The sequence below is a fragment of the Rhinoderma darwinii genome, chromosome 4 (assembly GCF_050947455.1).
Source record: "Rhinoderma darwinii isolate aRhiDar2 chromosome 4, aRhiDar2.hap1, whole genome shotgun sequence".
Taxonomy (NCBI): domain Eukaryota; kingdom Metazoa; phylum Chordata; class Amphibia; order Anura; family Rhinodermatidae; genus Rhinoderma; species Rhinoderma darwinii.
This window is the reverse complement of record NC_134690.1, coordinates 232,651,459-232,670,296: the sequence shown is the minus strand read 5'-3', so window position 1 is coordinate 232,670,296 and position 18,838 is coordinate 232,651,459. Positions and strand designations below refer to the sequence as shown.

Here is an 18,838-nt window from a genome sequence, read left to right as displayed (position 1 = left end):
CGGTTCAGACCTCTATGACGACTTCTCCAGGCCACAGCCCATTTCTGCAGTTTGCAACTCAGATGTCTTCAGCTTCTCACTTTTCAAACATTTCTGCACCTACAAACAAAGATAAAGTTCTCATGGTGCCAGACACTGCGCCCATAAATATAATAGCACCATACACTGCACCTCTAATTATAATCGCACCATACACTGTGTCCCACACACACACACACACACACACACACCGTGCCCCCTGTAGATAGTGATCCCCATAGAGCCCACTGTAGAGAGTGCCCTACATAGATCCCCCTGTAGATAGTGTCCCACATATAGCCACCCCTGAAGATAGTGAACACATATAGCCACTCCTGTATATAGTGCCCCTCATATTGCCCCCTCTGAAAATAGTGTCCCACATGTAGCCCCCCCTGTTGATAGTGCCCCACATATAGCCCCCTGTAGATAGTGCTCCACATATAGCCCATCCCTGTATATAGTGTCCAACATATAGCCCACCCCTGTAGATAGTGACCTACATATATCTTCCCCTATAAATAGTGCTCCACATATAGCCCCCCTGTATATGGTGCCTCACATATAGCTCCCCCTATAATGCTCCACATACAGCCCACCCCTGTATATAGACCCCCTGTAGATAGAGCCCCCCTTAGATAATGTCACTCACATTTTTATTAGGAAAAAAAACAACAACTTTACATACCTTAATCCCGTTCCCGTGCCGTGCGGTGGCAATGCAGACCTGCTCTCTTCTGAGCAGGTCTGCTGGGGTTGAACGGTGCAAGCGGCGCGATGACATCATCGCGCGGTTTGAGACTTTGAAGGGCGCTGATTGACAGGGCACTATGACTTGCTCTGTCAATCAGTGCCTTTCAACGACGCAAAGAAGTAATCGCGCCGTTTGAGTATTTGAAAGGTGCTGAATGGCCGGGCAGAGTGAGTGCCCCCTTGTTTTTTGAGGGGGTTTTACATGGAACAGGATTTCACCATATTTTTTGTATGTGCCATTCATATATTTATATAAGTTAATCATGTCCCCCATTAGTCGTCTCTTTTCAAGGCTAAATAGGTTTAATTCTTTTAATATTTCCTCATAACTTAGATTCTCCATGCCCCATATTAGCTTTGTTGCTCTTCTTTGTATTTATTCTAACTCCAGGGCATCCTTTCTATGAACTAGAGCCCAGAACTGAACTGCATATTCTAGATGAGGCCTCACTAATTTGTAAAGTGGTAGTATTATATACCGGTCCCGCGAGTCCATGCCTCTTTTAATACACAACATTATCTTGCTGACCTTTGAAGCAGGTGATTGACATTGCTTGCTGTTATTTAGTTTATGATTTAGGGTATGTTCACACGCAGTGACCAAGAACGTCTGAAAATACGTAGCTGTTTTCAGGCAAAAACAGCTCCTGATTTTCAGACTTTTTTTAACTCGCGTTTTTCGCGGCATATTTTATGGCCGTTTTTGGAGATGTTTTTCAATGGAGTCAATAAAAAACGCCTCCAAAAACGTCCCAAGAAGTGTCCTGCACTTCTTTTGATGAGCCGTCATTTTACGCACCGTATTTTGACAGCGACGCGTAAAATAAAGGCTCGTGGGAACAGAACATCGTAAAACCCATTGAAAGCAATGGGCAGATGTTTGTAGGCGTAATGGAGCCGTCTTTTCAGGCGTAGAACGCCCGAATTACGACTGAAAACACTGCGTGTGAACATCCCTTACAAGTACACCCAGATCCTTCTCAACAAGTGACTCCCCGAGCATAGCTCCCCCTAGGACATATGATGCATGCAGATTGTTGGTACCCAGATGCATAACTTTACATTTATCTACATTAAACTTAATTTGCCAAGTGGACGCCCAAACACTTAGTGTGTTAAAAATCAGCTTGCAATTTACGAACATCTTCCATAGACTGAACATTACTACATAGCTTGGTATAATACTATTTTTTGTCACATAATCCTGTATATAGTCCCTCAATAGCCCATCAAACATTTTCCCCACGATGGATGTTAAGCTTACTGGTCTATAATTACCCGGGGAAGACCTAGAGACATTTTTGAAAATAGGCACCACATTTGCCCTGCGCCAGTCCCTTGGCACTATACCAGTCACTAGATAATCTCTAAATATTATGAAGAGGGGGACAGAAATAACTGAACTGAGTTCTTTAAGAACTCTAGGGTGTAACCCATCTGGTCCCGGGGTCTTGTGTACATTTATTTTATTTAACTTAGCTTGGACCATATCTACATTCAGTCAATTGAGTATATCAACTGATATATTAACAGCACTGGAACCGGCTACATCAGCTGTTCTTTCTTCTGTTGTATATACAGAGTTAAAGAACCCATTTAGTAACTCTGCCTTCTCTTGATCCCCTGTGACCAACTCCCCATTACCACTATTTAGGGGTCCTACATGTTCAGACCTTGGCTTTTTTCCCATTTACATACTCGAAGAATTTTTTGGGGATTTGTTTTACTATCATTGGCCACCTGCCTTTCATTTTGTATTTTTGCTGATTTTATTACCTTTTTACAGATTTTATTAAGCTCTTTATGCAATGTTAAATACTTCTGTGTCAAAAAAGACAAAAGTATAGTACGTATGATACCTTTATTGGCTAACCATAAAAGTTCTACATAATCTCTTTATAATTTACAAAGTCTAGAGCTGTACCCTCAGATTGTCATATATTGCCCTTTTTACAGAAGGTATAAGCCATGTGGGGTTTAATTTTAGTAGTTTATACTTGTTACCTATAGGAATAAATTTTGCATTATAATTACTTTATTTGCACTATAAAGTCGATTTTAAAATCTCCCATTTATCATTTGTACCATTATTTTACATTAGTTCTTCCCAGTCTATATCCTGAATTGCAGCCCTAATCCTGGGGAAATTGGCCTTCTTAAAATGAAGTGTTTTTGCCCTCCCAGCCTGTGTTTGTTTTTTACAGTATAGGTAAAATATAACTACATTGTGATCACTGTTACCGAGGTTTTCATGAACATTGACGTTCCCAACAAGCTCTGCATTATTACAAATTACCAGATCCAACAGAGCTTCACCTCTAGTCGGGTCTTCCACAAACTTGCCGATAAAATTTTCCTACAACAGGTTGAGGAAATTTCTCCCTTTTGCAGTTGAAGCCGAACCATGACCCAAATTAATATCCCTGTAATAAAAATCTCCTATTATCACTACAGTACCAGCCTATGCAGCCCACTCCATGTGTTTATATATTTGACCTTCTCTCTCCTCAGTTATATTGGGGGTTCTATAGATTACACCAAAAGTAATTTTTTCAGTGTTTAACTCCCTTTGTAATTCCACCCACAAGGTTTCAACGTCCTCACAATCTTCACCCTCTAATGACTCTTTCACACTTGCCTTCATATCACTTCTCACATACAGACATACACCACCGCCTTTCCTATTTGTCCTGTCTTTCCGAAACAGTGTAAAACTCTGTAGATTTACAGTCCAGTCATGTGAAGAGTCTAGCCATGTTTCAGCAACACCAACTATATCTATATATTCCTCCAGTGCCAAGGCCTCTAGCTCCCCCATTTTGCTTGCTAGACTTCTGGCATTTGTGAAAATACTCTTTAACTTGTCTTTAATTTTTCACTTTAAGTAACAGAAATGTGATTATTTGACATTATTTGGGCATTTTTATTTTCACTGCTGTTTTGTAACGAAAGGATCTCCTTATCTTGTTGCCTAGTCCCCTCCCCACAGTCTGTTTCTCCCCCCCACCAATATAGTCTGACCCCTCTCTAACTACCCCTTTATATTCTACATTGACCTCCCTCCTCAGTCCTAGTTTAAATACTCTGCCACCCCAGCTAGAATTCTCAGCACAGCGGACCCCCTTCCATTTAGGTGCAAATGAAAAGTCAGCCCAGTGTTCTAGCTAGGAACCCAAAGCCTTTTCCTCTACACCAAGACTTAAGACATGCATTTAACTCCCTGAACTCCCGTTGTCTTTCCTGTGATGCGCATGGCACAGGTAGTATTCCTGAGAATACAACCTTGGAGGTCCTTCCCTTCAGCTTGTAGCCTAGTTCTTTAAAATTATTCTTAAGGCTTCTCCACCGACCATGTATTCTAGCGTTGGTAGCCACATGGACCACGACAGCTGGATCATCACCAGCCCCTCCCAGTAATTTCTCCACCAGGGAGACAGCAAACCATTCGGTTGAGACGGTCTTGGCGACAAATTATTCTATCCGTCTTCCTGATTATAGAATCCCCTACAACTACTAATTGTCTTACCTTACCTGCATTACCATCCCGCCGACTACTAGCTGGGCTGTTCTCCCGGCTGTTAGGGAGATCAGTATCCACCATTTCTGAGACCAACACCCTTGTATCATCATCCAACTTTGCACTTTTGCTTGGAATATCAGAAACAGGATTGGCCTTCCTTTTCTTGGACCCCTTTTTACTGCCCCTAACTACATTAACCCAGCTACTTGCCTGATCCTGCTGACCCATGTCTTCACCTTCCAGTTCTACCCCACTAGTTGCTTGCTCAGTGAGCAGCATGCTCCGCTCAAGATTGTCTATCGCCCTCAGTGTTGCATTTTGCTCCTCTAGATCTCTAATGCGAGCTTCCAGGTCAACAACACGCTCACATCTGCCACAGAGGTATTCACCCTGGAACTCTGGCTCCAGTCGTGCATACATATGGCAAACTGTGCACTGAAGAAAACCTCCAATCTTGCTATTCATTATCCCAGTTACAAAAAAACTGTGAACAATTGAAAAAGTAAAAGAAAAGAAGAGTACTTACAGGGACTTTAACTCCTCTTTTTAACTCCGGTTTAATAACTCCACTTATATCACAAGCTACTTAATTCACCTAGCCCAAAAGAGAGCAAGAGTTGCACTCGGGGCACATGCCCCGCCTGCCCCCCTTGTTATGCCCCTGGCTAAGGTACCAGTACATTGGAAAGCCCCGAAAAATTACCCCATTTTGGAAACGACATCACTGAAGAAATTCATCTAGAGGTATTGTTAGCATTTTGACCCCGCAAGTGTTTTGCAGAAGATTGAAAATTGCCATTTTTCCACTGATATGCCATTTCAGTGACCAATTTGTTGTGCCCAGCTTGTGCCACTGGACACACACCCCATACATTGTTAAGCGGGTTCTCCAGATTATAGCAATACCCCATATGTGGTCATAAACTGCTGTTTGGGCACACTGTCAAGCTCAGAAGGACCGCCATTTGGCTTTTGGAGCATAGATTTTGCTTGGAAGTAGTGTTGTTTGGGGTTTTACTGGTATTTCAGTTTATAATTTGGGGGCATATGTAATCTGTGCGGAGTACATCAGGGTATATGCAAGCAAGGCAGAGTACATCAGGGTATATGTAATCTGTGCTGAGTATATCAGGGTATATGTAAGCTGTGTGGAGTTCATCAGGGTATATGTAAGCTGTGCGGAGTACATCAGGGTATATGTAATCTGTGTGGAGTACATCAGGGTATATGTAAACTGTGCAGAGTACATCAGGGTATAGGTAAGCTGGGCGGACTACATCAGGGTATATGTAAGCTGTACGGAGTACATCAGGGTATATGTAAGCTGTGCAGAGTACATCAGGGTATATATAAGCTGTGCGGAGTACATCAGGGTGTATATAAGCTATGCGCAGTACATCAGGGTATGTGTAAACTGGGCGGAGTGCATCAAAATATATGTAAGCTGTGCGGAGTACATCAGGGTATATATAAGCTGTGCGGAGTACATCAGTGTATATGTAAGCTGTGCGGAGTACATCAGGGTATATGTAAGCTGGGCAGAGTACATCAGGGTATATGTAAGCTGGGCGGTGTACATCAGGGTATATGTAAGCTGTGCGGAGTACATCAGGGTATATGTAAGCTGGGCAGAGTACATCAGGGTATATGTAAGCTGGGCGGAGTACATCAGGGCATAATAGGATGATGTAATAATGGGGTGAATGAATAATAAAATGAATAATCCATGGATTGGTGTGGTACACTTTGAACCAATCCTTTATGCACAGGCCGGGTTTTTTGGGTATTATACAAAATATCTGCGCTCCAGTATTGCCTATTCTTTGACTTCTTCACTAGCCCTATAAGCAGCACAAGGCCCTAAAGTTTTCTCATCTCCGCTGCATCTATGGGGTCCACCTGTGGGGTCTAGCAAATGACGATGTGGGGTATTTAGTGAAATTCTACTAGACCTAAAAAATTTGTCTGGCCCGTCATTTAGCATCACTTTGCTTCATTGCGTTTTGAAAGTCATAACGTGTTATTTTTCCGTTTTATTGGTTCCTTTTGGGGGTAAAAGCAATTTTTTTTATCACTATTCATACAATTTTTTGGGAGACGAGGAAACAATAAAACAGCAATTCTCGCACTGTTTTGTTTCTTCTTTTTTACAGTGTTCACCGTGCGCTATAAACAACATGTTTACTTTATTCTGCGGGTCGATACAATTACAGCGATACCACATTTATATTGTTTTTTTACGTTTTACTACTTTCCCACAATAAAAATATTATTTTCTAAAAAAAAATCATGTTTTAGTGTCATCATTTTCTGACAGCCAAAACGTTTTTATTTTTCAGTTGATATCGCTATGGGAGGGCTAGATTTTAGCGTGACGAACTGGGTACCTGTACCATTTTGGGGTTCCTTTGACTTTTTGATCACTTTTTATTAAAAAAAAATTGTGAGACAAGAATGTATTTTGTCTAATATTGTTTTTAACATTTTTTTACGGTGCTCGCCGTATTTTTATAGATCAGTTTTTAATTTATTTTTTTTCAAATTATAATGGACTTGATCAGGGAAACAGGGCGATTATTGTTTATTATTACTTAAAACTATTATTTATTAATTTTTCTTCAACATTTTTTTTAAACTTTTTTTTCACTTTTTATTTTACACTTAGGCCCCATGCACATGAGCGTAAAATCGCCTGTAATTACGGACCCATTCGTTTCTATGGCCGGCCGACACTTTCCCATATATATATACATAGAAACTTTCCCAAAAAAAATAGGACATGTCCCATTTTTTTATTTTATAGACCGTGCTCCCATACTTTATAATGGGAGCATGGCCCGTAAATATGGACGGCTCTCCGCAGCCGGCCATGCCCGTAATTACAGGTCGTAATCACGGGCACGGTCATGTGCATGGTGCCACACTTGGGGACTTGAAGATCTGGGTCTTCTGATCCCCGGTACAATACACTGCAATACTTATGTAGTGCAGTGTATTGTAACTGTCATTCTTCATCTGACAGTTAGCCTATTAGCTCCTTGGGCAGGACCTAATAGGCTTCCGTACCTGGCCGACCAGGAAGCCGGTGCTAGGCTTCCTGGTTGCCATAGCACCATCGGCAACCGCGATCGCTCGCGGGGTGTACAAAGGGAGCCCCCTTTCCTTTGTCAACCACTTCAATGCGGTGGACGGCATTGACCACTGCATTGAAGGGGTTAAACGGCGGCGATCGGCGGTAACTGTGATCGCCAACGTTGCAGCGGGATGTGAGCTGTATATTACAGCTGACACCCGCTGAAGATGAAGCGAGCACAGCTCCTGTAAGTTACTTGCAATGCCGACGTACCAGAACCGTCATTTTGCGGGATGTGTGAAGGAGACCTAAAATGTAAATTGAGGAGCTCAGGTCTAGTGTCATATGGCATCTTCTAGAGAGATTGCATGAAAACCAGAGATTTTAGCACTTAGGGCCTGTTCACATCAGCGTTCGGTTTCTGTTGAGGGGTGCTGTCAGACCTTTCCGTCGGGGGGAACCCATCAACAGAAAAGGCGAACGGAAACCATAGCTTCCAATTTGCATTACCATTGATTTCAATGGTAATGCATCTGTTGCAAATGGTTTCCGTTTGTCTCTGTTACGTAATGATTCCGTTTTTTTGACGGAATAAATAGCGCAGTGGACTGTTGTTCCGTGTTTTCTCACCCTTATGTAATGTTCACTAAAACAAGACAACTGAGGTTTGATTGGTAGCTAAAGGCAATACTAGTTTCATAAATTAGCTGGGTAACAAAAGATAAAGATCTTACTTCACAAAAGAGCTGGAAAGAAGGCCAATAATCCCAACTCCGGCACCGATAACTGCGGTCTTTCGACATCCGAACATGTCCGTAAATATGCTGACCACAGGGGAACAAAAGAATATCATTCCCATTGATAAGGAGTTCACCCATGCTGTGGGGGAAAAAGAAGAACCCGTGTTATAAAAAATAATATGCAAATACTACTATGCAGTAAAAATAAATGTATGCCAATCATGAGCAAATGTGTTTATTTATTTATTAGGGAAATATCCTCCTATACTAGTTTATGAAACAGCAAGAATTCTAAGATTGGAACAACTAAAAATATAATTATCCTTTTTCTGTTCTATGGAGATTTCAATGATCACATGAGACTGTCAGCCTCTACATTTCACTCTTTACTGATTGTATTGCGCTACAGTGCTGGACTCTGCCGTGTATGAGACAACCATCTGGTATTTTAGTTATAGTTTAATGAAAAAATAATAATAAATGGACATTTTTGTGTTGGTCACATTTTTCCAGTCACGCTGTCCTATGAGAATGAGTGAGTTTTGCCTAGAGGGTGTCCTAAAGAGTTCTTGCTCTGGTGACTAAAACAGCTGCCAAATAGATGAGAAGAGAATGTTGAACTCGTGCTGATCACAACACAATCCAATGAGAATTGGGAATGAATAATTACTCTATGTGTAGCCACAAAGTAAAACAATAAACAACAAGAAAGATAAAACACACAAATTTCCACCATAATCTTTACAGTATGTTCACACTGGGCAGATTAGCTCCGCAACGTATTACTGTAGCCGCATCTCAAAGTGGATGAGACTTCAACGAATAGCATCCACACGCTGCAGACAAAATCTGCTGAGAAAACGTGCATAAATTGACCTGCGGTGTGTATTTTTAATCCGCAGCATGTGAATTTATGCTGACGAATTGTTGCAATTTTATTGAGATTTTTTCCCCATTGAATTCAATGGGAGGTAAAAGTCGCAGCAAATAGCAAATGTTGCAATATTTTTTTTTGCGGTGGAAAGGCTGCGATTCCACCGCAAAAATCGTAAATCTGCAAAAAAACTAGCTTTTTATTGTTTTGTTTTCAAATTCAATTTTAAAAAAAAAGTCCATGCTTACCACCCTGGCGTTGTCATAGCGACGGCTCCTTGTTCCCCTGGCTGTTCTCCGTGCAGCCCGGCCTACTGGGTTGACATTTCAGCCCATGTAACTGCTGCAGCCAATCACAGGCTTTGGCGCTACATAGGGTTGCAGCGTCATCCCAGGAAGCGCGACTGTACGGAGAAAAGAGAGACGCAAACCTATGGCAACGCCAGTGAAGGTAAGAATTTTTTTTCAGCTCTGTTTTCCGCAGTGGCGATTCCAGATGGACTTCTGCACCCCAATTCCCTGCAGGTTCTAGGTCAGATACACTGTACTTTTACTCAGACTATCCGACCTGTGTGAACATACCCTTAAGAAGCTCTTCCTTAATCAAGATGAGCTGACATTTTTATGTTTGTTTATTCTGTTTTTTACAATACTCTGCTTGAAAAAGAAGAATCATGACAGATTGGTTGATGGATCCTATAACATTTTTTGGGACTCAGACAGATGCCAAACTGAATTAATTTAAATCAGTTTTGTAATCAGTTAATATTAGTTTCAGAGCAAGAAAAAAGGGTCGTCAAAATATTAAAAAATGCGTGAACAAACCCTGACTGGTATAGAAAGGAAAATTTACATATTCAACTTAGCCAAATGTCCACAATTCACAATCCATATGCTGTAAGAATGCCTAGGTTTATGCTTCTTCTGACCAGAAGATGGCGCAATAACTGCACAGCTGTGAAATATACTTTTAAAGTAGCTGCGCATAATATATATCCCTACACAAGTAGTCCATAATGTTTATCGCACATTATCCCCGCTAGTGTCAAGGGGGAGCATAAAATTGCAGTGTCAAAGGGGAGCATAAAATTACAAATGTATATGATGTTTTATGCAACCCTAATTTTGTGAGTGCAAACAATAAACGTTTTATTTTGTATGATCGTAAACTCACAGACGCAAGAGAGTATGTAAATGTGATTTTTATATTTTAACACTTGTGTTGATATAGTGACATAGTGATACCACGATTGCAAGGTGCGATATTTGCCATGTGGAATGTTTGCATGGAGCTAGGCCTAAGAGCGTAAAGAGTTTAAAGTAAAGCGCCACCTTCAGAGCCATTACAATGTGATATCAGCGAAATCCATAATATAATCAGAATCGCTACAATAATACAAATCTATTTACAGGGATAGTGGTGTAAAGTCAGTTTATTTTAGTATCCATATTACAACACCTGGCCCTTTACTATTCCAGGGTAATCTAAGTTCGGTTTAGTACAAAAGCGGCCTTATAAAGTTTTGATGTATTTTGTGTTTGCTTTATTCCAGGACTGCAACTTTTTAAAAATATGTAGTAGTATAGAACACTCCTGTAGGCCGGGTTCCCAAGTAACTTCCGCAACGGAATTCTGTGTGGAAATTCTGCAGCATTTACAGTAGCAGCAAAGTGGATGAGATTTAGAAGATCTTATGCCCACGCTGCAGAAAAAAAGATGCGATTTTTCGGACGGAATGTACTGCAGGTTCCAGGTCAGACACGCTGCGTGATTTTTATGCAGTGTATCCGACCCGTGGGATCCCGGCCGCAGGGTGCAAGGTTTATTCGTGACAATGTGGTAGCATTTGCCGACATCCTCTCCATCATATGATTGAGATGAGGGGTGATGACTATATATTTTAAAAGCATTGTGCTATATCAAAAGGATGCAGTACATTCCAAAGGTCAATGTTAGACTTTGTAGTATGAACGTAAAACCATAAATACACTATACTGTAAGGCATTGTGTCTTGTGCTTGAATGAATGGTAATGGTATCTTTCATGTCTATATCCCTGAAGCTAGTTGCTTTAAAATGGAATTCTACTAAGCTCGCAAGATATGACACCTAAACATATCAAGCAGCAAAAATCGGAATGAAAACAGTCTATGAGATTTATGAGGGTGTGGAGAAAATATAAGATAGGTGTACCCTGGTAACCTGTTGCTTGATGTGATTTGACTATCTAGAACTGCTGTTTTCATACGTGGAATGTATAATATATTTACTTGGCAAATGTCATTATCTGGAATCCTTAAAAAAATAAAAAATTTGCCTGACTGCCTAAAACCCTAAATATACTCTGGCAGGTCAAATGCACATGCTGTGAGATATAATGCAGCTGAAATAAAGTACATATAAAATATTTTTGTTACATTTTTTTTGCACATATGGGTTCAAACCACAATATCTAGAGCAGTGGTCCCCAACCTTTTATAGACTCTTTTAAATATGACAGGTGCTCTTCAACCCAGAATTTACTGCCCCATACCATTAGACTTGCTTCTAACATTACCAGTTTTAAACGTGCCTAGAAAACAAATTTCTTCAAGAAAACTTTTGTCACATATCCATATTCCATGGCCCATTCACAAACTGACCTGGTCACAGATATAAGCACTCCACCCTGTCCTCAACTAGTTACCCTTTTTGCATTACTTTGCACTTTATATCCGTGTTTATATCTGTGAAATACTCCCAACTTGACTTGTCCATGGCATTTTTTTAGCAGATTTGTCCTCTGCAGGCTACATCTCCAATTGTCAGTTTTCCCTAAACTTAACTCAGGTTGGGCTGAGACTAGATGTTATGATGTTTACCATACATAGCACAGAGAGAAGAGAAGACCCTGCTCCCCTATCCCTCTGTAGAACAGCCTCAGAAGCAGCAGCAACATGGAGGACATTATACAGCATTAATGAGCAGTGTAGCTGTGAATCCAGCACTGAGGTAATATAGTAGAACACTTACTAGAAGCAGTGTCTATGTGCCCCTCTCTCTCTCTCTCTCTCTCTCTCTTTAGCTGCTTCCTCTTCCCCATAGACATCTATGGGCAGCAACTGTAAACTGATCCTTAGTGAGCTGAAAATCCATCTTATCTCTGCCTCACTGGGAAAAAAAATTGAACCGACAATTACACTTTAAAGGGCCAAAAATCAATTAGGCCTACTATAGACACTCTTTTTTTCTGTATTTTTTTCTATGGCGAAAAATGCCAGGAAAACACTATTGCTAAAGAATGCTGCATTTTGATTAAAACGGCACTTACCCTAAAAACACCAAAATGCTGTGTATGTAGGCATTCTCATATTTCACTATAGATTTTACAGTGGCATCGGGCTGCAGTGTTTTTGACCCAAAAATGCTGTGTGTAAAAAGATGACTAAGTGATATGACTGTGTTAGCTGCCTGTAATAGGATTTTGACCCTGGTATAAAGTTCTACGCTATGATAGTATCTAGGGATCACATGCAGGAGAACCTCTGGTTTGGGAACACTGATCAACCAATGTTTTGCATTTGCTCTAGAACACACCATACAGGATCTCCTAGGTTCAACTTTAAACACCATGTTACAGTTTATATTAACAAAATGTCTATAAAGTTTGCAAATGTTGTGCATTATTTGTTACATGTCTGATTTATCATGAGTTACAGCTGCACCCACAACTCTGAAGGCCGCTAAGCTGAAATCCCACAACTTTCTTTGCTAGGGTCTATAGAGATCTTGTTCTGGTAAACTGCATTCGAGGAAGTGCAGCCTTTACACTGGAGACAACTAAACACATTAGCACAAATTACTTGTCCTGAGGGTTTGCTACATTGTATCAGTGTAGGTAAAATGCATCCACTTGGAGCTAGGACTGGTCAATTAATTCACCGTTTGTTTTCATCACGATTCTGTTATCATTAAATTAATTCTCGCCGCCTCCCCCACTATTGGCCCAGCCCCGACGGCAGCTGGGTGCTGCTGCTGACGGGGTGCCTAGTTCCAGATGAGGAGGCTCAGCAGTTGTTTCAGCCAGGCTATGTGACACAGCCGCAGCGGGGTGTCCCGTACATTGCACAGAGAGTAAGAGAAGTGAAGGGGGCATGAATGGATCTAAACGCTGCTTCACTATTTACATTCACCGGCGCTCAGATCAGCGGACACTGTAGGGAGGGAGCTTAAACACTGGAAAGCCCTCTTATTCGTAATATATTTGGGTACCTAGACTTTACTCCTTTATGGCAATCTTTACGCCTACAAGAGTTGTGAAATATAGATAGTAATTTTTGGGTAACCAGAGGGATTGTTCAAGTCTCCCATATTCTAGATAAAGGGGATCTGACATATGGGTATTTTCTCCAATATTTACAACTGAAGTCTGCCTATGATCATTTACAGGGGAAGAAGAGAACTTGTGTTAAACCAAAGGGCATACTGCATTTAATATTGAATATGATTATTAGACGAGGAGATATCTCGAGTTTATATAAGTTACTTTTGAGCCAGCTGTCTAGCTCTAAAGATGGGAAACAGATATAGGTGAACAGCCTGAAGAATTTTGATCTAGAGTATACCAACAAATCCCTAAGTTTCCTCCAAGAGTAACCATAGAATTTCTCAATTCATGATGCTCCACAGACTATTTTTTATTTTAAAAAAGTATAGCGTTAAGGCAATCTGATATATGCCCAATAAGCCCAAAATGTTTGGGACCTTAAGCTGGGTGGATCCAACTTACATGGCGATGTCTAAAACTGGTTACATACTGAAATGAAGTGAATACTTATAGAGAGAATATTTTCCATAGTGCAATTCCCTTAGACCCTAGGATTTGTCTATTAGGAGATACATCCCTGATACCCCAAATTAGGTGCAACTCCCACTCCATCAGTCAAATATTATTTATGGCCAGGCTGGAGATCGCAAAGAGATGGCTTTTATCCGTCCATCAGTCAAAGCCTGGGGAAAAAAGTTTATAAATTTATCTCTAATGAATTTAGATTGTCCTGCGGAAAAGGGAAATCTTTATGAAACAATGGGATCTTTGCACTAAGGAATTTCCAATCATAAAGCTATAGTGATTAGTTTGGGCTTCCTTTTATTTTTCCTTAATTTTTGTATTTTTTTTTTATTTTGGCTGGCAAGGGATCGGGGTGGGAGGGATTTGAATGGAGGGATTATGTATCTATTATTAGATATTGAATATTTAATTTACGTTTCTAAAAAAACAACATAAGAGGGCTAAATTAAAAAAACGCCCTGGCCCTTTGAGGCCCACCACCCCCCTCCCCCACAGAACACAATGGAGTGGAGTATGGACCAGTCCCTGACACTCAGCAGCCAGCCACTGCAGCCTGCCAGATATAGAACCCCTTCGTCTCAGAGACTCTATTTAGGCCCTAGTGGACTGTCCAACTGAGATAACATTTGCATTCTTCCACAGACTAGCCCTATAAGTATATATACGGCCCAGTCTGTGCAGAAATATGTTTGTTGTCCCAAGGGAGCCAAAGATCCCTATGGAACTGATAGTGGTGGTTTATGGGTTAATCTCTACGCAAAGTAAAATGGTAGAACTTCTATCATTTTACTTTGCAAATGCATAGAGATCAGGTCAAATACCAGCACCATCAGTTTCTATAGGGGATACGAGTCCATAAACATACCATTTATTATGGTGTAATCATGTAAAAGCATGGGTTTCAATAAAACAATATATAGTACACATAATATATTACAGGTATTAACGAATTGCTGTGCTTGCAATTCTTCATGTAAAAGAATGGGATTCAATAAAGTAATAGACACATGATCATGTGTCTATTACTTTATTGAATCCTATTCCTTTACATAAGGAAATTGCATGCACTGCAATTCCTAATGGCATAGCCTGCCATGTCACCTATAACATGGTGCCCTACTTTTACTTAATGGGGCTGCATCACGCTCCGATGCTACATACACAGTTCAGTGACCTAGTGCCGAGAGAAGGAGTCTGATATATTCCATGCAGGCTTCCTACTCTAATTAATCAGAGCTGGGTGTTTGGACGAGGATCAAATATATCCGACTCCTTCTTCCCTCGCCAGCTCACTGAAATTTTTTGAAGTTTGTTTTAGCACAAAAAGAAAATCGAGACTAAAATCGAGAATCGCACGTAAGTTTGAAAAGACTTGATAGAGATTTTCTTTGTAGGCCATATCGCATAGCCCTACCTGGAACCAGGATATTCATCTCACAGAGGATTGTCTAGACCAGTGGTCCCCAAACTTTTTTGCACCGAGGACTAGTTTGATGCAAGAAAATTTTTCCAGGGACCGGCAGGGCAGAGGTCAGAGTCAGTTCACACGTTGTGTAAATACGGCGTATACCTGTATTATAATACTTGTATTATGCTGCGGAAAATCCGCAGCATAATACAGTAGCAGCAAAGTGGATGAGATAAAACAAGTCTCATCCACACACTGCGTAAATGCTGAGCGGAAAAAACGCTCAGAAATGGACCTGCGGTGCAGAATTGTATTCCGCAGCATGTCAATTGTATTTGCGTAAAAGCTGCTTATTTGTTGTGGGTTTTCCCCATTGAATTCAATGGGGAGGTAAAATCCACAACAAATAGCAGCAGGGGCGTAGCTAAAGGCTCATGGCCCTGGTGCAAGAATTCAGCTTGGGCTCCCCTACCCCTCCCCAACACCACCAGACCCCTGCCCGCGCCTATGCCCAGCCGCCTTGCCCAACAGTCCCCATGGATGCCCCCACAGTATAATGCCCTCATAGCTGCCTCCACGGTATAATGCCCCCATAGCATCCCCCACACAGTATAATGCCCATAGTTTAATGCTCCCCATAGCTGCCCCCACAGTATTATGATCCCCATATCTTCTCCCACACAGTATAATGCCCCATAGTATAAGGGTATGTTCACACGGCCTATTTACGGACGTAATTCGGGCGTTTTAACCCCCGAATTACGTCCGAAATTACGGCTTGAAAGCGTTGACAAACATCTGCCCATTGAAAGCAATGGGCTGATGTTTGTCTGTTCACACGAGGCGTATATTTACGCGTCGCTGTCGAAAGACGGCGCGTAAATAGACGCCCGCGCCAAAGAAGTGTCATGTCACTTCGTCAGACGTAAATGGAGCCGTTTTCCATGGACTCCATGGAAAACCAGCTTCAGTTACGTCCGTAATGGACGCGGCGTTAAAGCGCCTGCACATGCCGTTACGGCTGAAATGACGGGGCTGTTTTCTCCTGAAAACAGCCCCGTAATTTCGGCCGTTACGGACGCTGCCGTGTGAAAATACCCTAATACTCCCCATAGCTGCCCCACACAGTATAATGCTTCCCACAGCTGCCCCATACAATATATGCTCCCCATAGCTGCCCCCTCACAGTATAATGGCCCCATAGCTGCCCCCACAGTATAATGCCCCCATACAGTATAATGCCCCCTATACTACAGTATAAGGCCTCCCATACAGTATAAGGCCCCCCTTAGCTGCCCCATACAGTAAAATGCTCCCATAGCTCCCACCATATCAGCCCCTCTCCCATACCCAGCATAATGCCCCCATATGTGCCTAATAAGAAATAATAACATAATTACTTACCTATCCCTGTTCCCACGACGGGTGGAGGATCCTTCTCCTCCGTTCTGTGCTATGAGTGACTCGCTCACGGCAGAGTGATTGTTGGAGCAAGGAGCCGTCACTCTTGCTCCATCATTCAATTTAACTGTATCTGCATCCAATTCAACTGTATCTGCCTGGATGACGTTAGAGGGTCGGCCACCTGGGATGACGTTTCATCCCATGTGACTGGGTTGAAAATTGATCCCATGAGGCCTGCTCGGCAGTTTTCCACAGTGGCGATAAACTGCACCACAGTTTGGTGCGGTTTTTCGCCCGAAATTCCCTGAGGACACGGGGCGGATACCAGATACCGTGGCCCGGTACCTACTGATCCGCGGCCCGGTGGTTGAGGATCACTGGTCTAGACCACTGTCAATTACCTTAAAGGAAATCATTTTTATGTAACCTATAATTATCTTCTAATAGGCTCTGTACCTTTATTATTCAGTTTTTTAGTGTTCCCGCACCGTATGTTATTGAGCATAAAGGGTCATATCTTAGTTCGAAAAGAGTCTTATCTTCATTCCTCAAGCCTTTCAGAGTTTACCCCGTCTCCTTACTTTTGATTGACAGCTCCTCACCTCCCCCCAGCACACAGGAAATCCCACGATTGATGTCCTGTTCTAGTGTATGCACACAATGGGACACCATAGCGGCACATGCGCAGTAACTAGATTTGAGGCCTGGGCGAACAGTGCAGGGTGTAACGTCTATGGCCAAAGGCCATCGTTCAGACTTACCCTCTAACGGCCCGGGCCATGGACATCTGTGTTCTCGGCGACATCTCCCTCCAGGGAGACGCCGGCACTCACTTCCGGGTTCTGGGACTGTTTCCCGCAGGGTGCGCATGCGCCCGAGCGTGCACGGCCTTAAAGGGCCAGTACGCGTCCAGCTGTCATTAGTCATTAATTAGCCAAGAATGCTGCTGGACTATAAAAAGGGCTCTGCCCACTTGATCCTTGCCTGAGCGTTGTTGTCTACCTATAGTTTGTCTTGCAAATGGTCTCCCAGTGTTTTCCAGTTCCCAGTGTTACACGTTCCTGCTGCCTGTACCCTGTATCCTGTGCTACCGTGCCATCTACAGTGAAAGTCAAGTCGTGTCTTCCGCTCCATCTACTGTGTCTTCTACAGTGAGAGTCAAGTTGTGTCACCGCTGCTGTCTACATTGCCTCAGGTACCTGTTCTGGACTATAGACATTGTTTTGTACCTAGTTGGCCAGCTGCTATCCCGCTACGCGGTACGGCCCAGTGGGTCCACACCCTGCGCCGTGACATAGGGTATCGGGCCATACATGACGGGCGCATGCGTGCCATCTCAGACGAGATTTTGGCATTCAGGGCTGGCCAGTTTTCGGCGGTGGGCGGGCAAAAGAAGAGGAACGAACGAGACTGCCAGATTATTAGAATAAAAGGCGCAAAATGTTTGCAGACCGCTATTTACGGTCGGAGGAGGAGTTTAGGAGAGGGAATAACACCAATGAACTTTTGACAGCAGCGGCCAGCGAGGGGTGAGTAGAGTTCAATAGGTGAAATGCTGGCGACAGGTTCCCTTTAAACTTCTGTCAATTACTTTGACACTAGTATATTACACTTCATTTAGCAGGTCTAATACACTTGCTAAATCTCTAAGTGACATGTTATTGTATCTTCAAGTTGTTTCATTGCTTTCTCGTAGAAAGATTAGAAAGCTGTGTTCAGGCATAATAACTCATCTCACAGTACACAGTACACAGTCTTCACATTTTCAAAGTTAATTTTTCTGGCTATAATATGGCAAAGTAAGGCTGGTCATCGCTGATGCCAAACAATTGTTTACTCAATGGGTAACAGTCTGACTGACGTATTAACATACACATTCAGCTCGGGCGAATCTGCCGCCACTTATCTCAGGTTATCCTTGTTTCTCCTAACAACAGATCTCATCAAGCCATAAAATTATTGGTAGATCTCATCAAAATTTGTGTAATCTGCTGACTAAATTCGAATTTCTATAACCAGCTAAAAGGTAATACATGTGAAAAAGAAAACGTGTTAGGCCTCATGCACACGACGGTAGAGGATTTTACTGTCCGCAAATACGGTTCCGACGTCTACGGACACACATCCGTAGCCGTCAGCAATTGTGGAAGCGCCTATAGACTTCTATGGGCGAATTCGTGCTGCAATTGCGGACAAGAACAGAACACGTGCTATATTT

The 18,838-nt window shown here is 42.1% G+C and overlaps 1 protein-coding gene across 1 annotated transcript in view; it reads right to left on the bottom strand.

Annotated features, from left to right (window-relative positions):
- SLC16A10 (solute carrier family 16 member 10) overlaps nucleotides 1–18,838 on the bottom strand; it is a 148,476-nt gene that overhangs the window by 27,838 nt on the left and 101,800 nt on the right. The window contains exon 2 of the mRNA XM_075862278.1: nucleotides 8,099–8,243. Within this exon, the coding sequence (XP_075718393.1) occupies nucleotides 8,099–8,243 (145 nt within the window). The remainder of the gene's footprint in view (nucleotides 1–8,098; nucleotides 8,244–18,838) is intronic.